The sequence below is a fragment of the Paroedura picta genome, chromosome 10 (genome assembly GCF_049243985.1).
Source record: "Paroedura picta isolate Pp20150507F chromosome 10, Ppicta_v3.0, whole genome shotgun sequence".
Classification (NCBI taxonomy): domain Eukaryota; kingdom Metazoa; phylum Chordata; class Lepidosauria; order Squamata; family Gekkonidae; genus Paroedura; species Paroedura picta.
The window spans coordinates 3,210,260-3,229,915 of NC_135378.1; the positions used below are offsets into that span (position 1 = coordinate 3,210,260).

The window sequence follows — 19,656 nt, forward strand, 5'->3', positions numbered from 1 at the left end:
CCCATTGGCTGCTTGATGGCCAGGGGCGGGACGAGCTTGGCAATAGCGCTTCCTTTCTAGCGATTTCTGCCGAGACCGGAAGCCTGTGGGAAACGCTAAAAAACGCAACTGATTCCACTACAAAGGCAGGTATGCATAACGACGAATTCCACTATTTTAAATGGCGATTTTTCATTCAGTGACCAATTTGCAACAAAGATCCCCGTGCAAAAAGGCCCCTAGTGTCAGCCCCATCGATTCATGACACCTAAAGAGCTTGTTCACCTCCTCCAGCAGGTGCTTTGTCATAGTGTCTAGAGGAGGTTTGGCAACCCTCAAGGAGTAAGGAGACTTCATGGACTTTAAACTGTCCCCTTCTGATAAGACTGATGTGCTCGGCAGGCCTTGGTCCGATGTGGACCAACACCTGACGTTGCCTCATTGCCTTGCAGATTCTCATTCACTTAGTCTAGTTTCGGTTGCACTATGTTGTTTGAGGATTCTGCCATCTCTGATTACTGCGAGGTTCTTAGGTGTGCAGCGGTGAAGAGACTTGATAGCTTTTTGCAACACTGACTGGGTGAAGGAAGGGGCTGAACTTTGCACTTATTGAGCTCTTTAGCTTGAATGTTAGAAGATAAATGCATGCAGAAACTGTGAAAGACAGAGAGGAAGAACTCAAACCTGCAGGCAATTTCAGCCAACTCAGTCATTAAATGGATGTATAACGAATGGGACAGAGATCCTTTCACTAAGACAGAGCTGTTGCAGGCAGAAAATGCAATCTTTTCCAACTGAGACAGTTTTCTGACGCACAGCTTTCCTAGTTCTGCAGGGCCTGTAAGACAGAGCTATTCCACTAGGTTTTGGGCTGAGGCCAGGGCAATTAAGATCAAGGGCCCCGCTCCTGAAGGGGCTAGAACTGATAGCCAAATTAGGTCCCTTTGCCGTCCCAAAAATCATACAGAAGAAGAACCTTTCATATTTCTACTGCAGTAGAAATACAGACACAGGGGCCTATCCCAGATTTCCCAAATCTGTGTGCAGAGCAAAGGATTGCATGAGACTTTATGATATTCCATTGAAGGCAGGGAAAGATGATGCTTTTCAGGTCAAACCAATAACCACCCCCTTGCAATTCCCACAGGTCCACCCATTGCCATTATGCTAAGTCACCAGAAGAAAGGTTACAAGAGGCAATTTCCCGTTCTTTCTCAACCCTCTGGTAGCATAAACAATGGCATGATATAAACAATTGTCTCTGGGCTTGAGAATAGAACATATCAGCCTTGGTAACATTTCAAAATACAGTCAAGAACAAGAACAAGTTTCTGGGCCTTCTGTTATGAAACAGTCTGGTACAGTCCTGCTTTAGGATGCTTAGGGCTGATCCTGCGTTGAGCAGGGGGTTGGACTAGATGGCCTGTATGGCCCCTTCCAACTATGAGTCTATGTAATAAGCTTCTCTTTACAGAACAATAATTAAGAAAATATTATTTCATCCCCTTGTCCATCAGAACAACTGCCCACCCCTTTCCATCTGCTCCCCTGAGGCATGAGATATTGGTAGTCCATTGGGAGGAATCTTTTTTCGCCACTGGGGAGGGATAACTCTTTAATTCTATGAAGATAGAATTACGGGAGGTGATGCTACCGCTGTACTCTGCTCTGGTTCGGCCTCACTTGGAGTCCTGTGTTCAGTTTTGGGCACTCCAGTTGAAGAGAAATGTTGACAAACTGGAACGTGTCCAGAGGAGGGCAACAAAGATGGTGAGGGGTTTGGAGACCAAGACATATGAAGAAAGGTTGGGGGAGCTTGGTCTGTTTAGCCTGGAGAGGAGACGACTGAGAGGGGATCTGATAACCATCTTCAAGTATTTAAAAGGGTGCCATATAGAAATAGTATTCTGTAGGCCTGGGAGCTGGATTTAGTCTGTGGACCCTCTGACCCCTGGACTGAGCCTTAGGCTCCCTGACTTTGGACTGTGAGCCCTTTAAAAGGAGATCCCCTCACCTGCGGTCTGACTTGGCACATGGCAGGAGGACTCTGACAGGTCAACTTGCTTCCTGTGTTGGAAGAGATCTTTGGAGCAAATAAACACCAACTCAGGCCCTTCAACTATAAAGGATTTAAACTGTCCTTAGGAGATGTGAAATCTCCATTGCCACCTCACTCCAAAGAAAAAGGCAGCAATGAAGCAATATTTCGGGGACAGAAGGGACGGCGGCACGGGGGAGAGGGAGGATAGTGGCCTTGCGCGCTGTTTGTACCACCAGACTCGCATCGGAGGCCTCCCCAGCGTAAGTCAGCTTGGCTGGAGGAAGGGGACCGGCACGAACTCCGAGGCGAAACTGAGCTGGAGCTGGAGGGCGGTCAGCGGTCTCAGGAAAAAGGCAAGAACGCTACAGAAGATCCTTTTCCCCCACTACCTCGGGCTGCGCGCCCCTCTTCTGGAACTTGGAGTCCCCAGGGTGCTATCCCCCATCCGGGCCATGGTAGAGAGGCTGGCGGGGGGAGGAGGTAAATCAAGCACTCAACAGACGGAGGAGGGAAACGTGTCAAAGAACTGCTCCCTGCTTGGTCTCCGGGTCTCGGGCTGGGTCTATCGGGCAGGTGCTGCAGTGGAGTGCGGCAGTGGTGGTGGAGGGACATCGGCGGAGCCCCGGGAGCCTGGCCCCCCCAGGTTACTCGGTCCTTCACCAATCCCGGACTCACAAGAGGGGGGGGTGGCAATCTTGGTCCGGGAGGCTTTCTCCTACAGGGCTCTCCTGGGGCAGAAATCAGTTGAGTGGTGTCGGTATTGGGTGGGATACAGTCAAAAGCTTGGCTGTCTGGCTGGTATACCGTTCGCCCAACGCGCCACCAGATGCCCTGCCCCGCCCCGCCCCGCCTGCTGGAGGCGGCGGCCACCTGGGTGCTGCAGTTTCCCAGGCTTTTAATCCTGAGTGACTTCAATGTTCACACGGACTTGCCCTCTTCAGGACTTGGTGGGGACCTGGTGTCGTCCATGGTGACACTAGGGTTCTCGCAATTTCTAGCTGGGCCCACCCATCACACCGGCCACACGCCCGATTTGATTTTTGGCACTGGGATAAAGGTGGAGCTGGATGCAGCGTTGGCTGTACCATGGTCACTATGCCCTGCAGGCCCGGCTTGGGATACCAACCCTCCCCCAGTTGGGCGGCAGGTGTATTCTTGCCCGCCCGCGGAGACTTATGGATCCACTTGGTTTCCAGAAAGCTCTGCAGAATCCGATGCCTCCTGTCGACTCACTTGTGGCCATGGTGGAGAACTGGCAGTCCCACCTGATGGCCGCCATAGTTGAGATCTCCCCTAAACGTCCTCTCTACTCTTGACTCAAATGGGCCCCCTGGTACACGGATGTGCTCCAGGAGAAGAAAAGAGAAGTGAGACGACTAGAGCGAGTGTGGCAAAAGATGCGCGACGAAGTTGCCAGAACATCTTATCGCATGCTTATGAGGGCGTATGAGATGGCAGTGAAAGTGGCAAAGCGAGAGTTCTACGCCACGGAAATCGTGTCCGCAAGCTCTCGCCCAGCCCAATTATTTAGGATAGTTAGATCTCTTACCACCCTTGAAGGGCACCAAAATATTAGACAATTGGAACTTGGCTGCAAGGCATTGGCGAGCTATTTTGCCGATAAAGTCTTGTCGCTGTGCCACGACATTCCCGCTACAATTAATACGGTAAACGAACAGGAGACCTGTTGGCCGCTTTTGGCAGCGAGGTTTGATGGCTTCAGGTGGTTCTCTTCCTCCGAAGTGGACAAGCTGCTAGGGTCGGTTAGGGTGACCACCTGCCCCCTTGACCCCTGTCCTTCTTGGCTCCTCAAGGGAGGAGGCCAGAAGATAGGAGCCCAGCTTCCAGAAGAGGCGGGAAATAAATCGAAATATAATGATGATGATGATAATGATGATGATGATAATATGGAGGATGGAGTAGAATTGTTCTCTCTTGCCTCAGACCAGAATGAATGGGATTCATACAGGCAAGAGTTGGTGGATGAGGTGAAGGACGTGGGGACCCTAGGGGGACGTGACCATGTCCTCATAGAATTCCTTTTGAGATGGGGAGCCAAGGAAGCTGGTAGCCAGACGTGGATGTTGGATTTTCGTAGGGCAAACATTAATAAACTCAGAGACATAATGAGTGTCATACCATGGACGAGAATGCTGGAAGGGAAGGGAGCGTGTGAAGGGTGGGCGCTACTCAAACAAGAGCTATTCCAGAATACTCAAACAAGAGCTATTGCATGCTCAATCAATGACTATCCCAGAAAGACGAAAACACTGCAGGAGCTCTAAGAAGCCTATTTGGATGAACAGAGAACTTCAAGAGGAACTAAGAAAGAAAAGGAAAACGTTCAGGAAATGGAGGGAAGGACAGAACTCTAAAGAAGAGTACCTACAGGTTACTAGGCACTGTAGATCAATCATCAGAAAGGCCAAAGCTGAGAGTGAGCTAAGATTGAATCATAGAATTATAGAATCATAGAGTTGGAAGGGGCCATACAGGCCATCTAGTCCAACCCCCTGCTCAACGCAGGATTAGCCCTAAGCATCCTAAAGCATCCAAGAAAAGTGTGTATCCAACCTTTGCTTGAAGACTTCCAGTGAGGGGGAGCTCACCACCTCCTTAGGCAGCCTATTCCACTGCTGAACTACTCTGACTGTGAAAAACTTTTTCCTGATATCTAGCCTATATCGTTGTACTTGAAGTTTAAACCCATTACTGCGTGTCCTCCCCTCTGCAGCCAGCAGAAACAGCATCCTGCCCTCCTCCAAGTGACAACCTTTCAAATACTTAAAAGAGGGCTATCATGTCCCCTCTCAACCTCCTTTTCTCCAGGCTGAACATTCCCAAGTCCCTCAACCTATCTTCATAGGGCTTGGTCCCTTGGCCCCAGATCATCTTCGTCACTCTCCTCTGTACCCTTTCAATTTTATCTACGTCCTTCTTGAAGTGAGGCCTCCAGAACTGCACACAGTACTCCAGGTGTGGTCTGACCAGTGCCGTATAAAATGGGACTATGACATCTTGTGATTTTGATGTGATGCCCCTGTTGATACAGCCCAAAATGGCATTTGCCTTTTTTATGGCTGCATCACACTGCCTGCTGATGTTTAGTTTACAATCCACAAGTACCCCAAGGTCTCGTTCACACCAAGTGTTAACTAGAAGCGTATCCCCCATCCAGTAGGCATGCTTTTCATTTTTCTGACCCAGATGCAGAACTTTACACTTATCTTTATTAAATTGCATCTTGTTCTCATTTGCCCATTTTTCCATTATGTTCAGATCTCGTTGAACTCTGTCTCTATCTTCCGGAGTATTTGCCAGTCCTCCCAATTTGGTGTCATCTGCAAACTTGATGAGTAGTCCCTCCACCCCCTCATCTAGATCATTAATAAATATGTTAAAAAGTACCGGGCCGAGCACCGAGCCCTGAGGTACCCCGCTACTCACCTCTCTCCAGTCTGATGAAACACCATTGACAACAACTCTTTGAGTGCGGTTCTCTAACCAATTCCCTATCCACCTAACTATCTGAAAATCCAGATTGCAGTCCTTCAACTTATCCATCAGAACATCATGGGGAACCTTGTCAAAAGCTTTACTAAAATCCAAGTAAATGACATCAACCGAATTTCCCCGATCCAGCAAACCTGTTACTTGGTCAAAAAAGGAAACTAGGTTGGTCTGGCAGGACCTGTTGGAGACAAATCCATGCTGACTTTCTTGGATCACCAAATTGTCCTCCAGATGTTTGCAGATCGCTCCCTTTAATATCTGTTCCATTATCTTCCCCACAACAGAGGTCAGACTCACTGGTCTGTAGTTTCCTGGGTCATCCTTCCTCCCTTTTTTGAAGATCGGAATAACGTTTGCTCTTTTCCAGTCCTCCGGGACATCTCCAGTCCTTAAAGAGGTTCCGAAGATGATGGACAAGGGCTGTGCAAGTTCTCTGGAAAGTTCTTTGAGTACTCTCGGGTGCATTTTATCTGGACCAGGGGATTTGAAGTCATCCAGTGCAGCTAAATGCCTCTCGACAACCTCTCTATCCATGTTAACCTGCCACCCAGACACTATCCTTTGGCTACAGCCATCTCTAGATGTGCCTAAACACTTTGACCTGTGGGAAAAAACTGATGTAAAATAGGCACTAAGCCTTTCTGCTTTCTCTGCATCTTTCGTTAGAGTTTGTCCATCTGCACCCAACAGTGGGCCTATTGCCTCCTTGACTTTACGTTTGCTCCTCACATAACTGAAAAATCTTTTCTTGTTACAATGGGCTTCCCTGGACAATCATAGCTCACTCTCAGCTTTGGCCTTTCTGATGATTGATCTACAGTGCCTAGTAACCTGTAGGTACTCTTCTTTAGAGCTCTGTCCTTCCCTCCATTTCCTGAACATTTTCCTTTTCTTTCTTAGTTCCTCTTGAAGTTCTCTGTTCATCCAAATAGGCTTCTTAGAGCTCCTGCAGTGTTTTCGTCTTTCTGGAATAGTCATTGATTGAGCATGCAATAGCTCTTGTTTGAGTAGCGCCCACCCTTCACATGCTCCCTTCCCTTCCAGCATTCTCGTCCATGGAATGACACTCATCATGTCTCTGAATTTATTAAAGTTTGCCCTACGAAAATCCAACATTCGCGTCTGGCTACAAGCTTCCTTGGCTCCCCTTCTCAAAAGGAATTCAATGAGGACATGGTCACTTCCCCCTAGGGTCCCCACCTCCTTCACCTCATCCACCAACTCTTGCCTGTTGGTCAGTATTAAGTCCAGTATGGCTGAACCTCTTGTGGGTTCATCTACCATTTGATAAATGAAATTATCAGCCAGGCAGGTCAGAAACTTGCATGACTGAGGACACTTCGCAGAGTTAGTTTCCCAGCACACATCTGGGAAATTGAAGTCACCCATGATGACAAGGTCCTGCCGTTTGGATATTTTCTCAAGCTGCTCACAAAGTGCAGCATCCACATCCTCTCGTTGGTCAGGCGGTTGGTAGCAGACACCAACCACCACACTGTTTGTTTTCCGCTCGCTTATTTTCACCCAGATGCTTTCCACTGCAGATATGCTCTCCTTCACTAGAATTTCCTGACAGGTAAGCCCTTTCCTCACATAAAGTGCCACTCCTCCACCTCTTCAATCTATTCTGTTTTTTCTGAACAGTTCATATCCATCCACCATTACATTCCAGTCATGAGAATCATTCCACCAAGTTTCTGTGATGCCTACTAGATCATACCTTTCCATCAGCATGAGAAGTTCCAGCTCTTCCTTTTTATTGCCCATGCTTCGGGCGTTAGTATAAAGACAACTGAATCCTTTTACTTTTGGTTCCCTATGAGCTGGCCTTGCCGGTTGGGCTGCCTCCGATCGTTTTCCTTCCATACACTCCCTATGTTGATCGTCTCCTTCCCCTAGTGGCTTTAGTTTAAAGCTCTCCTGATGAATCTCCCCAGGTTCCTGCCAAACACATTCTTCCCCAGTTTCGATAAGTGCAGTCCATCAGGTGCTAGTAGGCCTTCCTCAAGAAAGCCTATCCCATGGTCCCAGAAACCAAATCTCTCCTGCCGGCACCAACTACGCAGCCAGTGATTCACCTCCATTATCTTCCTCTCCTGACACATTCCTCTTCCCTTGACAGGCAAGATTGAAGAGAATACCACTTGTGCCCCCATTTGCTTGAGCTTCCTCCCCAGATCTTGATAGTCTTTTTTAATAGGAGCGATAGTATTCAGGGACATGTCATTCGTTCCCACATGGACCATCACAAATGGGTAGCAATCCGTAGATTTGAGGAGTTTGGGCAGCCTTTCTGAAACATCTTTAATTTTCGCCCCTGGCAAGCAACACACCTCTCGGGTTAGGGGGTCGGGCCCAGCCACATGGCGATCCATTCCTCTTAGCAGGGAGTCTCCAATTACCAGTACTCTCCTTTTTTTTTTCTTCTCAACTCCATTTCCTTCTGTCCCCGTGGCCTCTTCCCTTTGTCTTAGAGTTTGTTTTGGGACCTCTTCCCTTGTTGACCCTTGCACCTCCTCTGCAAGGGCCTGAAATCTATTCTGGAGCTCCAAAGGTCCCAAGAACTGTCTCGCCCTTCGCTGTTCCGTCTTTTTCCGAACTGCCTGCAGAGGCTCCCTATTGTGGTCAATCTCCTTGTCCTCTTCAGGACTGGTTGTATTCTCTTTATTCTCTTTATTCCATGTTGCAGAGCTCTGGACTACGAACTCCTCCCCTTTCTTACTTTGGGTCAGAGTAATAATTCTGTTTTCTAATCCCCTAATCTTTTCCTCCAAAAGTCTTACCAGTTTACACTTGGGGCAGCTGTAGTCCATCTTGTCTTCTGGGAGGAAGGCAATCATGTCACACTCACTGCAGATGATGGGATGAGTGTCCTGGAGGTCCATTGTAATGTCTAGGCAGTGCAAGTACTAGGGAAATATAATCTACTGATATAATCTACTGATTCTAATTGCTCGGCCAAGAACCCCAGGCTAAGAGCCACAGGCCAAGAGCCCTTTGTCTCTTTCACTCTTCGGCTCGCGCCAAAGGCTCGCTCCTCTGGTGAGGAGCAGCCCTTTTTAAGCCTCCCAACAATTACCCAGCAATCACCTCACCCAGGCAGAACAATAGCCTCACCTGGTCAGCAGCAACTCTCCCCAGTAGCTCTCTCCAAGTGCTCTCAGTTGTCTGAGCTCAGGGAAGCCCATTGTGACAAGAAAATATTTTTCAGTTATGTGAGGAGCAAATGTAAAGTAAAGGAGGCAATAGGCCCACTGTTGGGTGCGAATGGACAAACTCTAATGGAGGATGCAGAGAAAGCAGAAAGGCTTAGTGCCTATTTTACATCTGTTTTTCCCCACAGGTCAAAGGGTTTAGGCACATCTAGAGATGGCAATAGCCAAAGGACAGTGTCTGGGTGGCAGGTTAACGTGGACAGAGAGGTTGTCGAGAGGCATTTAGCTGCACATGAGTTCAAATCCCCTGGGCCGGATTAAATGCACCCGAGAGTGTTCAATGAACTTTCACAACCCTTGCACAACCCTTGTCCATCATCTTCGGGACCTCTTTAAGGACTGGAGATGTTCCGGAGGACTGGAAGACAGCAAACATTATTCCGATCTTCAAAAAAGGGAGGAAGGATGACCCAGGAAACTACAGACCAGTGAGTCTGATCTCTGTTGTGGGTAAGATAATGGAGCAGATATTAAAGGGAGCGATCTGCAAACATCTGGAGGACAATTTGGTGATCCAAGGAAGTCAGCATAAATTTGTCTCCAACAGGTCCTGCCAGACCAACCTGGTTTCCTTTTTTGACCAAGTAACAGGTTTGCTGGATCGTGGAAATTCGGTTGATGTCATTTACTTGGATTTTAGTAAAGCTCCGATTTTAGTATATGTGCTGCCAAATTGATTTTAAGATTGATACTCGATCGGAAAGTGAGCATTCTCCCATCCAGATGAGGCTATCTTTAGGAATACCTGATGATCCTAGACCAAAGGCATCCTCTAACCATACCTCACATTTGACGCATGTGAGATTGAAATGGTCTAATGACCTTAGAGCCCAGTTTAACCAATGGACTTGTACAGCTGAGGCACAGTCTCTCAAACAAGCTATATTCGAGGGCGAACTACCAGTCGCGGCCATAGCAGCATACGAAGACGTTATCCGCTCTATTGTGGATTCAACGAAATCAAGTCATACTCCCAGTAATTTTAAAGGAACATCCTCTTGGTTTGACTCCCAATGCTGGGCCCAGAAAAAAATCTACGGCGACTTTACCAACAACTACGTTCCGAGTTCTCTACTACGCTTGCCTCCAGCTATTTTGAGGCTAGAAAAAGATGCCAGCTTACTTTGGCATAAAAGGAACATGACCATGCCTTGAAGAAATGGACCCGATTACTGAAAGCAGTCCAATCAAGAAATACTAAAGACTTCTGGGCAGAGGTATCGTGCTCCATTCAGCCACTTAATGTGAACTACTCTTCATCTATTTCAGCCTTTGATTGGATGGGACATTTTTCAAATCTTTTTTCAGAATCGGTACTAACAGAGGCCTTGGATGATTCCCTGATTCCATCTAATGTAACTCTCTGGCCTCCTGTTTCTCAAGAAGAGATCTGTGATCTCATAACTTCAATGAAATCAGGTAAAGCACTGGGCCCTGACGGCATTCCTATAGACCTAATTAAAAACAACCAAGAATGGTGGTCTGAACCACTGGCTCATCTATTCACCTTAATTGATAAATTTGGGGTCTTACCCGATTCATGGCTGAATTCCATTATAGTCCCAATTTTCAAAAAAGGTAGCACTAACATTCCTAGCAACTATCGCCCCATAAGTCTATTATCTGTACTGGGGAAACTATATTCAAAACACTTATTGGGACGTTTATTAGACTGGATGACTATTAGATTATTAATTATTATCTACCAGGCAAAGAACAAGCAGGATTCTGCTCTGGATGTACATCACTTGACCATTGTCTTGTATTATCCTTTCTAGCAGAAAAGTACTCCTTACATCTAAAAGGCAAATTATATGCAGTTTTCATTGATTTACGGGGAGCATTTGATTCCATCAATAGATCCCTATTATGGAAGAAATTAGCTGCTCTGGGAATGGACAAGCGATTGCTTTTCCTAATTCGTCAACTACACACTTCAAACAGCTGTCAAGTGAGGTTTGACAGTAACGGTTCCTTAACTGAAAAGATCCCGGTCACTAAAGGAGTGAAACAAGGATGCCTTCTGGCCCCATCATTATTCAACTTATTTTTAGTAGATCTTCCTAATCAATTGGCTGAATCTGAAGGTCACGCACCTAGGTTAAATTCCCACCCTATTCCTCTCTTGTTGTATGCGGATGATGCAGTTCTTCTTTCCATCTCTAAAACTGGGTTCATGAGTCTACTCTCAGCATTCTCATCCTTTTGTTCCCAAAACAGCCTGTTTATCAATTTTGATAAAACTAAGATAATGATCTTCTCTAAGACCTGGAAATGCAGCCAATGGAAAGCAGATGGAAATCCTGTGTAGCAAGTAAAATGTTTCAGATACTTGGGCGTTAGTTTTCACCACCAAATGAATTGGTCCTTGCATCGGAAAGCGGCACTTGCCACGGCAAAGAACCAGCTAAGTGCAGTCTCACGTTTTCACTTTCGTAGTGGGAGCCAGTTTGAGCCAGCAGCGATCCAGATTTTTCAGGCGAAGGTTGTTAATCAACTCTTATATGGGATACCAATCTGGATTGAGTCTTTGAATGATGAAGTGGATCGTATAGCCGCAATTTTCTTTTGTCGTATTTTGGGTCTCCCAAATATGATTAGCCTTGCCACCCTTTGTAATGAGTTGGGTCTTGATCTGTTGTCATCTAGAGCATGGTTATCCACTATCAAATTCTGGATAAAATTACATTACCACTCCACTCCTAATAGTCTCTTGTACGATCTGCTAAGTGATCCTTTTGTTTCTAAATGGTACTGGCAGATCCAACATAAAATTCACACTCTGGGTATCAACTTGGAGCCTCTGGCTAATTATGAGGAGTTTCAAATATACAGTATTATTAGACAGAGAATCTGTGATATTGAGAGACAGACCATCGAAGCGGGAATCAATCGGACTCGTTCCCCCCGCTTCTTCGGCCTTGCTTCCAACACAGGTCAGGGAGCTACTTATATGCAAAGTCTTATTAACCCACTCCATCGTCGTGCTTTTATGCTTGCTAGATTAAACATCTTCCCATCAGCTGTCCTAGCAGGCAGATCCAGCAATGTACCAATTGGGAACAGACTTTGTAAATTTTGCCAATTAGAGCCTGACTCAGTGCCACATATTCTACTCTATGGCCCATAACCTTCTATGCTTAGACAACGACTGGTTGTCCCTATCACGATGGACCTTTCTGGCCCTATGGACAGAATAACCAGACATTTGTTAGCTGATAGGTCCCCAGAAATAACGGAACTGGTGGCCGAATTCTTGGCTACAGTGATACAAAAGGACAGTCGGCTAGGCAAGAATCAAGTCTAGACCAGGGGCACCTACAACTGGTGGAAATTACTGATTGCTGGGCATTCTGGAGGAATCTACTGTTGGTTGTCACTTGGAGGAGGGCAGGATGCTGTTCCCGTTGGCTGCAGAGGAAAGGACACGCAGTAATGGTTTTAAACATCGAGTACAACGTTATAAGGCTAGAGATCAGGAAAAAAATTTTCACAGTCAGAGTAGTTCAGCAGTGGAATAGGCTGCCTAAGGAGGGGGTGAACTCCTCCTCACTGGCAGTCTTCAAGCAAAGGTTGGATACACACTTTTCTTGGATGCTTTAGGATGCTTAGGGCTGATTCTGCGTTGAGCAGGGGGTTGGACTAGATGGCCTCGGTGGCCCCTTCCAACTCTATGATTTTATGATTCTAATGGGATGCAATTAGTTCAAAAGAAATTCCATCTACACATCTGGAAGAAGTTCCTGACAGTTAGAGCGGTTTCTCAGTGGAACAGGCTTCCTCAGGAGGTGGTGGTTTCTCCATCTTTGGAAATGTTTAAACATAGGCTAGATAGCCATCTGACAGAGAGGCTGATTCTGTGAAGGCAAAGGGGTGGCAGGTTACAGTAGATGAGCTATAGGGATGTGAGTGTCCTGCATAGTGCAGGACTAGAAGACCCATCAGGTCCCTTCCAACTCTATTATTCTATGATTCTTCTATGATTCTAAGATAGATTCAAGTGGGTAGCTGTGTTGGTTTGAAGTAGCAAAACAATAACTAAGTCCAACAAAGATTTATTCAAGGTGTGAGCTTTTGAATGCATGCACTCAAAATGGAACAAGGATCATAAGAGTACAGATATAAGGCAAAAGTGTACTAGTGGCAAATTAGTAAACTATGTCATAATATCCAAATTATGCAGTATGGTGATTCTTTGCTAAAACAGCGAATCAATCCTTTTGAGTTCAGTTGCAGTTCACAAAAACATTGAAGAAATAAAAATGTCAAAGTTTTTAATTAATGGCAGACATTTACCCAGTTGTGAAAAGAAATAATTAAAAGAGACTAGTTGCTTGCCCCATCCGTCTCCACCCAAGCATGGAAGCATACCCACATGTGACAAGGTGCTCAGTTTGTTATTTTGTCCTGAGACCAGAGAGTTAAATTTTGAATTACATTACTACTTATATCACATTACAATCACTTTGTCCCAAATAAAATATAAATAAGAGGGGATTGTAAGGAATGTGGATATAGCAGTTGAATGAGATGAACATGCATAGTGAGATAAATAACCCATGCCCTTGTTGAGACCTGGTTATTCCATTGTTTTGAGTGTATTTTGAGTGTATATAACATGCATTTCTGCAACCTCCCTTTCTAGTCTGTTCTTGAATCCTTTGCAGTAAAATCCCCCCAAGATTCAGAGCACCCTTTCCACTGGGGAGGGGTATCTGGTAGTGCACAGCAGCAGGAGAATGTATTCCTTTTCCACTGTTCTGATCCAAAAGCTGGGCAGAGCAGCTGTCTTCACAGGAAAGTAGCTTTCTTCACAGATTAAGGTAAAGGTATCCCCTGTGCAAGCACCGAGTCATGTCTGACCCTTGGGGTGACGCCCTCCAGCGTTTTCATGGCAGACTCAATACGGGGTGGTTTGCCAGTGCCTTCCCCAGTCATGACCGTTTACCCCCCAGCAAGCAAGCTGGGTACTCATTTTACCGACCTCGGAAGGATGGAAGGCTGAGTCAACCTTGAGCCAGCTGCTGGGATCGAACTCCCAGCCTTATGGGCAGAGCTTCAGACAGCATGTCCGGCTGCCTTGCCACTCTGCGCCACAAGAGGCTCTTCCAACACAGACTAGACTTGTTTTAAATCACATTTTATTAGGCATCCATTGCAATGAACTTACATAGCAAGGTTCTTCCAATAGGGTTGCTATTTAGTGTGGTCATCTGTTGGAAAAGGTGGTTGGTCTCATCTGCTGTGGGCAGCTAATCACTAACAAAGAACTAAAGGGAGAGAGGGGCGGGGACAACCTTCTTCAAGGCTGCTTTCCCCAGAGCCCAAAACAACACACGGGGAAAATACTTTAGCACCACTCTATATCAAAGGATGCTGTGAACGTACTTTCCTGTGTGAATGCCCAATTCCCACTTATGTGGGTTTCTTGCCTTGCCCTTTTCCCACAACCCAGGTCTATAGGTCATACCACTCGCTAACACGGTGTCTCTGTCAAAGTTCACTGTCTGAGTATATGCAACGTATGGACTTTTCCAAGTAAAGACTTTCCACTTAAAGCTTTCCATGGAAGACCGAGAGTAATGTCTATGGAGTGAGTTTTTCTGGGGTTCAATTGCTTGGTTCCTAACACCGCTGCATTCCTGACTGCAGCGGGCTTTTTTACTAGTACATAATAAAAGCTAAAGATAGTTGCAGTTCCTATTCCATTTCTTGCATATGCACCTTATGTGTTTGGGCTTTTGCAACACCTCAGAAGTGTGTGTCTGCTTAATGTCATCGTACTTATGTGTCAATGACTAGCCATGCTGCACTCAGTCTAATTATCCCTCTTTTCCAGGTCTGATTGGCTCCATATTCTCCATCCTGCAGTTCTTTGCCTCCCCCCTCACTGGGGCTGCATCTGATTACTTTGGAAGAAGGCCAGTTATGCTGTTGACTGTGGTATGTGTTTTGGGATTGGCCCCATCTAGCGAATAACTGCAAGCACTACAGAGAATTGATAGTCTACTTCTGTTTTTCTTGAGTTTGTGGCTGGTATTTCATTTTCAGTGTTTCTGTCCATCTTCTCTGAAACCATAACATATGTCGGAAGCTGGAGGATAATGGGGGGGGGGGAAGAATAGATGGGTGACAATGTGTTTGTGCCTTGGACCCCCTCCCTTTCCGCAGATGGGCCTAGTCGCCTCCTATTCCTTGTGGGCTGTTTCCAGGACCTTTGAGCTCTTCCTCCTCTCCAGAGTCATTGGTGGGATAAGCAAAGGGAACGTCAGCCTCTCTACTGCCATCATTGCTGATCTGGCTTGTCCGAGAGCACGAAGCAAGGGCATGGTGAGTGCTGGCCGGGGGGTGGGGAGCGGGTGGCTTTCTCTGCTTTTTGTTTCTGATCAACCGGGTCTACAGGGTCCTCCCATCATATAAGTGTATGAGTTTGCAGTGGGGAGGGCTGTGTCACCAGTTCAAGTGGAGGGAAGACTTTTTGTGCCAGCTGCCTGTCTCGGCATCATGCACTCTGCCCCAGCTGTGCAGGTCTCGCTTGCTGCAGCCCAGGTCCTGGCTTCCTCTGCTTTGAGATGGCCAGTTCCTGCCTGCCTGCCTGGCATCCCTGCTTCCTCCTAAGCCTGTGCTGTAGTGACGTTTGTGCCAGGGCCAGGGAGCAAATCACAGAAGCACTTTTCCTGGGAGGGATCATGTTCCATTGGGATTCCAGCAGGCCAAAGAGAGTTGTGTTTCTCAGATGCTATTTTACCATTAGTATTTAGATACTTTGCGCTGCTACCCTAAGCAGAATCCATTATCCTAGAGGGGAACAATTCTGCTTAGAAGGGCACTGCTAAGATTTGAAAGATTTTAAAGGCATTTTGATATTACTGTTTTCCCCAAAGACAGCAAATACATTCAAGCCTGTTCCATTTAATTCTACAGCATTTCTTATTCAAGTACTAAAACATTTTTGCCCTTTAATGGATTTCTCCCTGGACTTTGCTCTTTCTAAAAGTAGCATAAATGTGAGATGCTTCCTTGTCATCACACATTTTCCGATCATCACAACAGTTGTCATTTTAAACACAGTTGTGAATTTAAAATATCAGAAGAGCCTTGCTCAGATCAGTGAGGGTCTACCTAGTCCAGGATCCTGGCCTACATAGTGCCCAGCCAGTTGCCCTGGAGAGCCAATGCACAGGGCACAGATGCCAAGGCCCTCCCCTGATTCTGCATTCAAAGGTTTTATGCCTCCAAATATTGCTGGTAGCCAATGGTATATCTCTCTTCCTTTAATCTGACCCCCTTTCATAGCCCTCTGGGTTCATGGCCATTATGATGTCCTCTGGCAGTGAATTCCGCTATCTTTAACATTACAGGTAGATTTTGTTACTTTAATTGTTTCTAGCCCAGCAGTGCCCTCAAAAAAACATTAAAAGCTGATGCAAAACACAACACAGAAGTACAATTACTGAGAAGGCACTTGTCCTTGTCGACACAATGCCAAAATGAAGATCACAGAAGATGAAAAGGATCATGCGAGTCCTAAAATAATCAGGGTCAGATGATGGACAAGGGTTGTGCAAGGGTTGTGAAAGTTCATTGAACACTCTTGGGTGCATTTAATCCGGCCCAGGGGATTTGAACTCATGTGCAGCTAAATGCCTCTCGACAACCTCTCTGTCCACGTTAACCTGCCACCCAGACACTATCCTTTGGCTATTGCCATCGCTAGATGTGCCTAAACCCTTTGGCCTGTGGGAAAAAACTGATGTAAAATAGGCACTAAGCCTTTCTGCTTTCTCTGCATCTTCCGTTAGAGTTTGTCCATCTGCACCCAACAGTGGGCCTATTGCCTCCTTTACTTTACGTTTGCTCCTCACATAACTGAAAAATCTTTTCTTGTCACAATGGGCTTCCCTGGCCAATCTTAGCTCACTCTCAGCTTTGGCCTTTCTGATGATTGATCTACAGTGCCTAGTAACCTGTAGGTACTCTTCTTTAGAGATCTGTCCTTTCCTCCATTTCCTTTCTTAGTTCCTCTTGAAGTTCTCTGTTCATCCAAATAGGCTTCTTAGAGCTCCTGCAGTATTTTCGTCTTTCTGGGATAGTCATTGATTGAGCATGCAATAGCTCTTGTTTGAGTAGCGCCCACCCTTCACATGCTCCCTTCCCTTCCAGCATTCTAGTCCATGGTATGACACTCATCATGTCTCTGAGTTTATTAAAGTCTGCCCTACGAAAATCCAACATCTGCGTCTGGCTACAAGCTTCCTTGGCTCCCCATCTCAAAAGGAATTCTATGAGGACATGGTCACTTCTCCCTAGGGTCCCCACCTCCTTCACCTCATCCACCAACTCTTGCCTGTTGGTCAGTATTAAGTCCAGTATGGCTGAACCTCTTGTGGGTTCATCTACCATTTGATAAATGAAATTGTCAGCCAGGCAGGTCAGAAAGTTGCATGACTGAAGATGCTTCGCAGAGTTTGTTTCCCAGTGTCAGGATTGTAGAATCTCTGTCATAAATTAGCCTGAGTTCCTCTATGTCAGTTATACTGCTTGATTGGGCCTGGCGCCTGCTTGCCCTGGCCTTGTAGTTTGTAAGCTATAAAGTAGAGTAGTGATGTTATGTTAACCTTTATCTTGTTGTGGGCTCACAGGGTTGTTGTCACCTCTCTCAAGGCTGGGAGAATGGAATCCTGTTGTTTTAACACACATGTCTTTTCTCTCCTACCCCCCTCCTTGGGAACTGTCAAGTTTTGGGCGGGAGAAATGTATTGATAAGCTGGGGCAAATCTGGCCTCTGGTCAGATTTGACTTTCAGTCCAATGCGTATAGTGCTAATCAATAAAACTCTTTTCTTTTGAATAAGTTTTGTTGTGAGTTTCCTGTGCGTCTGACATCAAGTCAAATCTCACAACTCCTTTCACCTGCAAAAATGCAGGGCGAGGGACATACTTTTTCTGAGCAGGGAGAGGGCCTGGATTGGGACCTTTCCCAGGGCGACGGCGCTGGTGCAGGGCCGTACAGCTCGGGCATGCTGAGGGCAGTCTCGGGGACAACCCCGGGGCCCGAGGAATTTTTGGAACGACACGTCACCCAGCGTAGGCGATTGTCGAAGTACGACCGCCCTACTGGGGACGAATTGTGGCCGGAGCACCTGGCACTGCCTAGCTACGGACTGGAGCCTGTGGGTGAGACGCAGGACTTGCAGTACAAGCTGGACAGGGTGACCAACTGGCTGCAGGACCTTTCGGGTCGGCTGGATCCGGAGGAGAAACGCCGGACACAACGCCTGTTGAAGGAAGTGCTCGGTGGTGGTGCGCACGATACCAGCGGGCGCAGAGCGAGCGGTGGGCTTGCCCTGCGGGAGCACGGCATGGCGGATACGCAAGCAGCAGCGGATGCTGAAGCGGTGGCCAGGGCCAGAGCGCAGCTGGAGATCGAGGTGGAGGTGGCGGCTCGAGCGAGAGCGCAGAGGGAAAGGGAAAACGAAGACGAGGAGCGAGAGGACGCGGGCGGCGCTGGCGGCGACGGAGCCGGAGGCGACGGCGCGGACGGAGACGATGAAGCAGCGGCGGCGGCAGCGGCGGCGGCGGCGGCGGCGGCGGACGTTGCGGGAGCCGAGGCGGCAGCAGCAGCAGCGGCACGAGAAGCAGCGGCGGCGGCCGCGCGGGCAGCAGAGGCGGCGAGGGTGGCAGATCGAGCGAGAGCGGCGGCGGGAAGAGGACGAGGCATCGGCCGTGATGCAAGACCCCTGGTCCCAGCTCCGGCGCCAGCGGATTGGGGCCCAGGACGCCTACCTCCCCACCTCCGTGGAGTGGAGATGCGGAGCACCTATAAGTTCAAGGCTAAGTTTTCGGGGAACCCCGCAGATTTTCCTACGTTCCTGGTGCATCTCCAGGCCTACATGATGGACATGGGTTTTACTTTCCATGACGCCGCCGAGCGGGTGCGCTTTGTGGGGGAAGCCCTAGAAGGCAAGGCTGCCAAATGGTTCGTGGACTTGTACCGTTACCATCCCCAAGCCATCCGTAACTACAACCACTTCCTGCGGGCCATGCGCCAGATGTACGTGGAGCCGTTCGAACGGGAGACTGCAGAGAAGAAACTCAGAGCTCACCGGCAAGGAAAATTGTCAGTGGTTGAGTATGCCAGGGAATTTAAGGAGCTGGCGTCTTCGGTGCCGGACTGGACCGAACCCCAACGCGTACTGGCGTTTGTGGGGGGCCTCAATCCCACTCTGGCTGACAAATGCCTCCTTTTGGAAGACCCGCTTACAGTCGACGGGTGGGTCCAATTGGCTGGAGAGATGGAAAATCGATTGGAGCGGGCCTCGATGGTTCAGGTCCTGGCGGGTAAAACCGTGGCGAAGACTTCCACCCCGGCGAAAGTCAAGCCCCGAGCGAAGCTGGAGCCGACTGAGCGCACCCGGCGCATGGCGAAAGGGCTGTGCTTGGGCTGCGGCCAAGCGGGGCATTTTCTCGCACAATGCCCGTCAAAAGCGGGATCGACCCCGAGAGCCGCGAGCAGCCCCCCACCGAAAGCTCAGCCCGCCAAGAAAGCCGCTCCGAAGAAAAGTGCCAAGTCTCTTCTGGTGCCAGTGGCTGCCGTACCGGCAGTGGACGACTCGGAGGAAGGTAGCGGGCTGGAGGATGAGGACCAAGCTGAGGCGCAGTCGGGAAACGAGGACGGTCTGCTGTAAAGGCGCCCCGCCAGCAGGCCGCCAACAGGGGCAAACGCGCGGTGAGTGATTCCCCCTTGCTGCTCTTACCTGCCAATCTCTCCAACCCCAAGTCGGGGAAAACAGTGGGTGTCCGATGTATCGTGGACTCGGGGTGCACCCAATCCTTAGTGAGCCCGGCGCTGGCCGAGACTTTGGGGGTGGGAAAGGTGCCGCTGAGAGAACCCTTGCCAATCACCCAA

The 19,656-nt window shown here is 48.0% G+C and overlaps 1 protein-coding gene across 6 annotated transcripts in view; it reads left to right on the forward strand.

Annotated features, from left to right (window-relative positions):
* SLC75A1 (solute carrier family 75 member 1) overlaps positions 1–19,656 on the forward strand; it is a 90,913-nt gene that overhangs the window by 35,301 nt on the left and 35,956 nt on the right. For all 6 annotated transcript variants that reach the window (XR_013225083.1, XM_077301737.1, XM_077301733.1 and 3 more), the window contains 2 exons: positions 14,588–14,691; positions 14,920–15,078. Coding sequence is in view for 5 of the 6 variants with exons in the window: in XM_077301737.1 (XP_077157852.1) it covers positions 14,588–14,691; positions 14,920–15,078 (263 nt within the window). In the remaining variant the exon portion in view is untranslated. The remainder of the gene's footprint in view (positions 1–14,587; positions 14,692–14,919; positions 15,079–19,656) is intronic.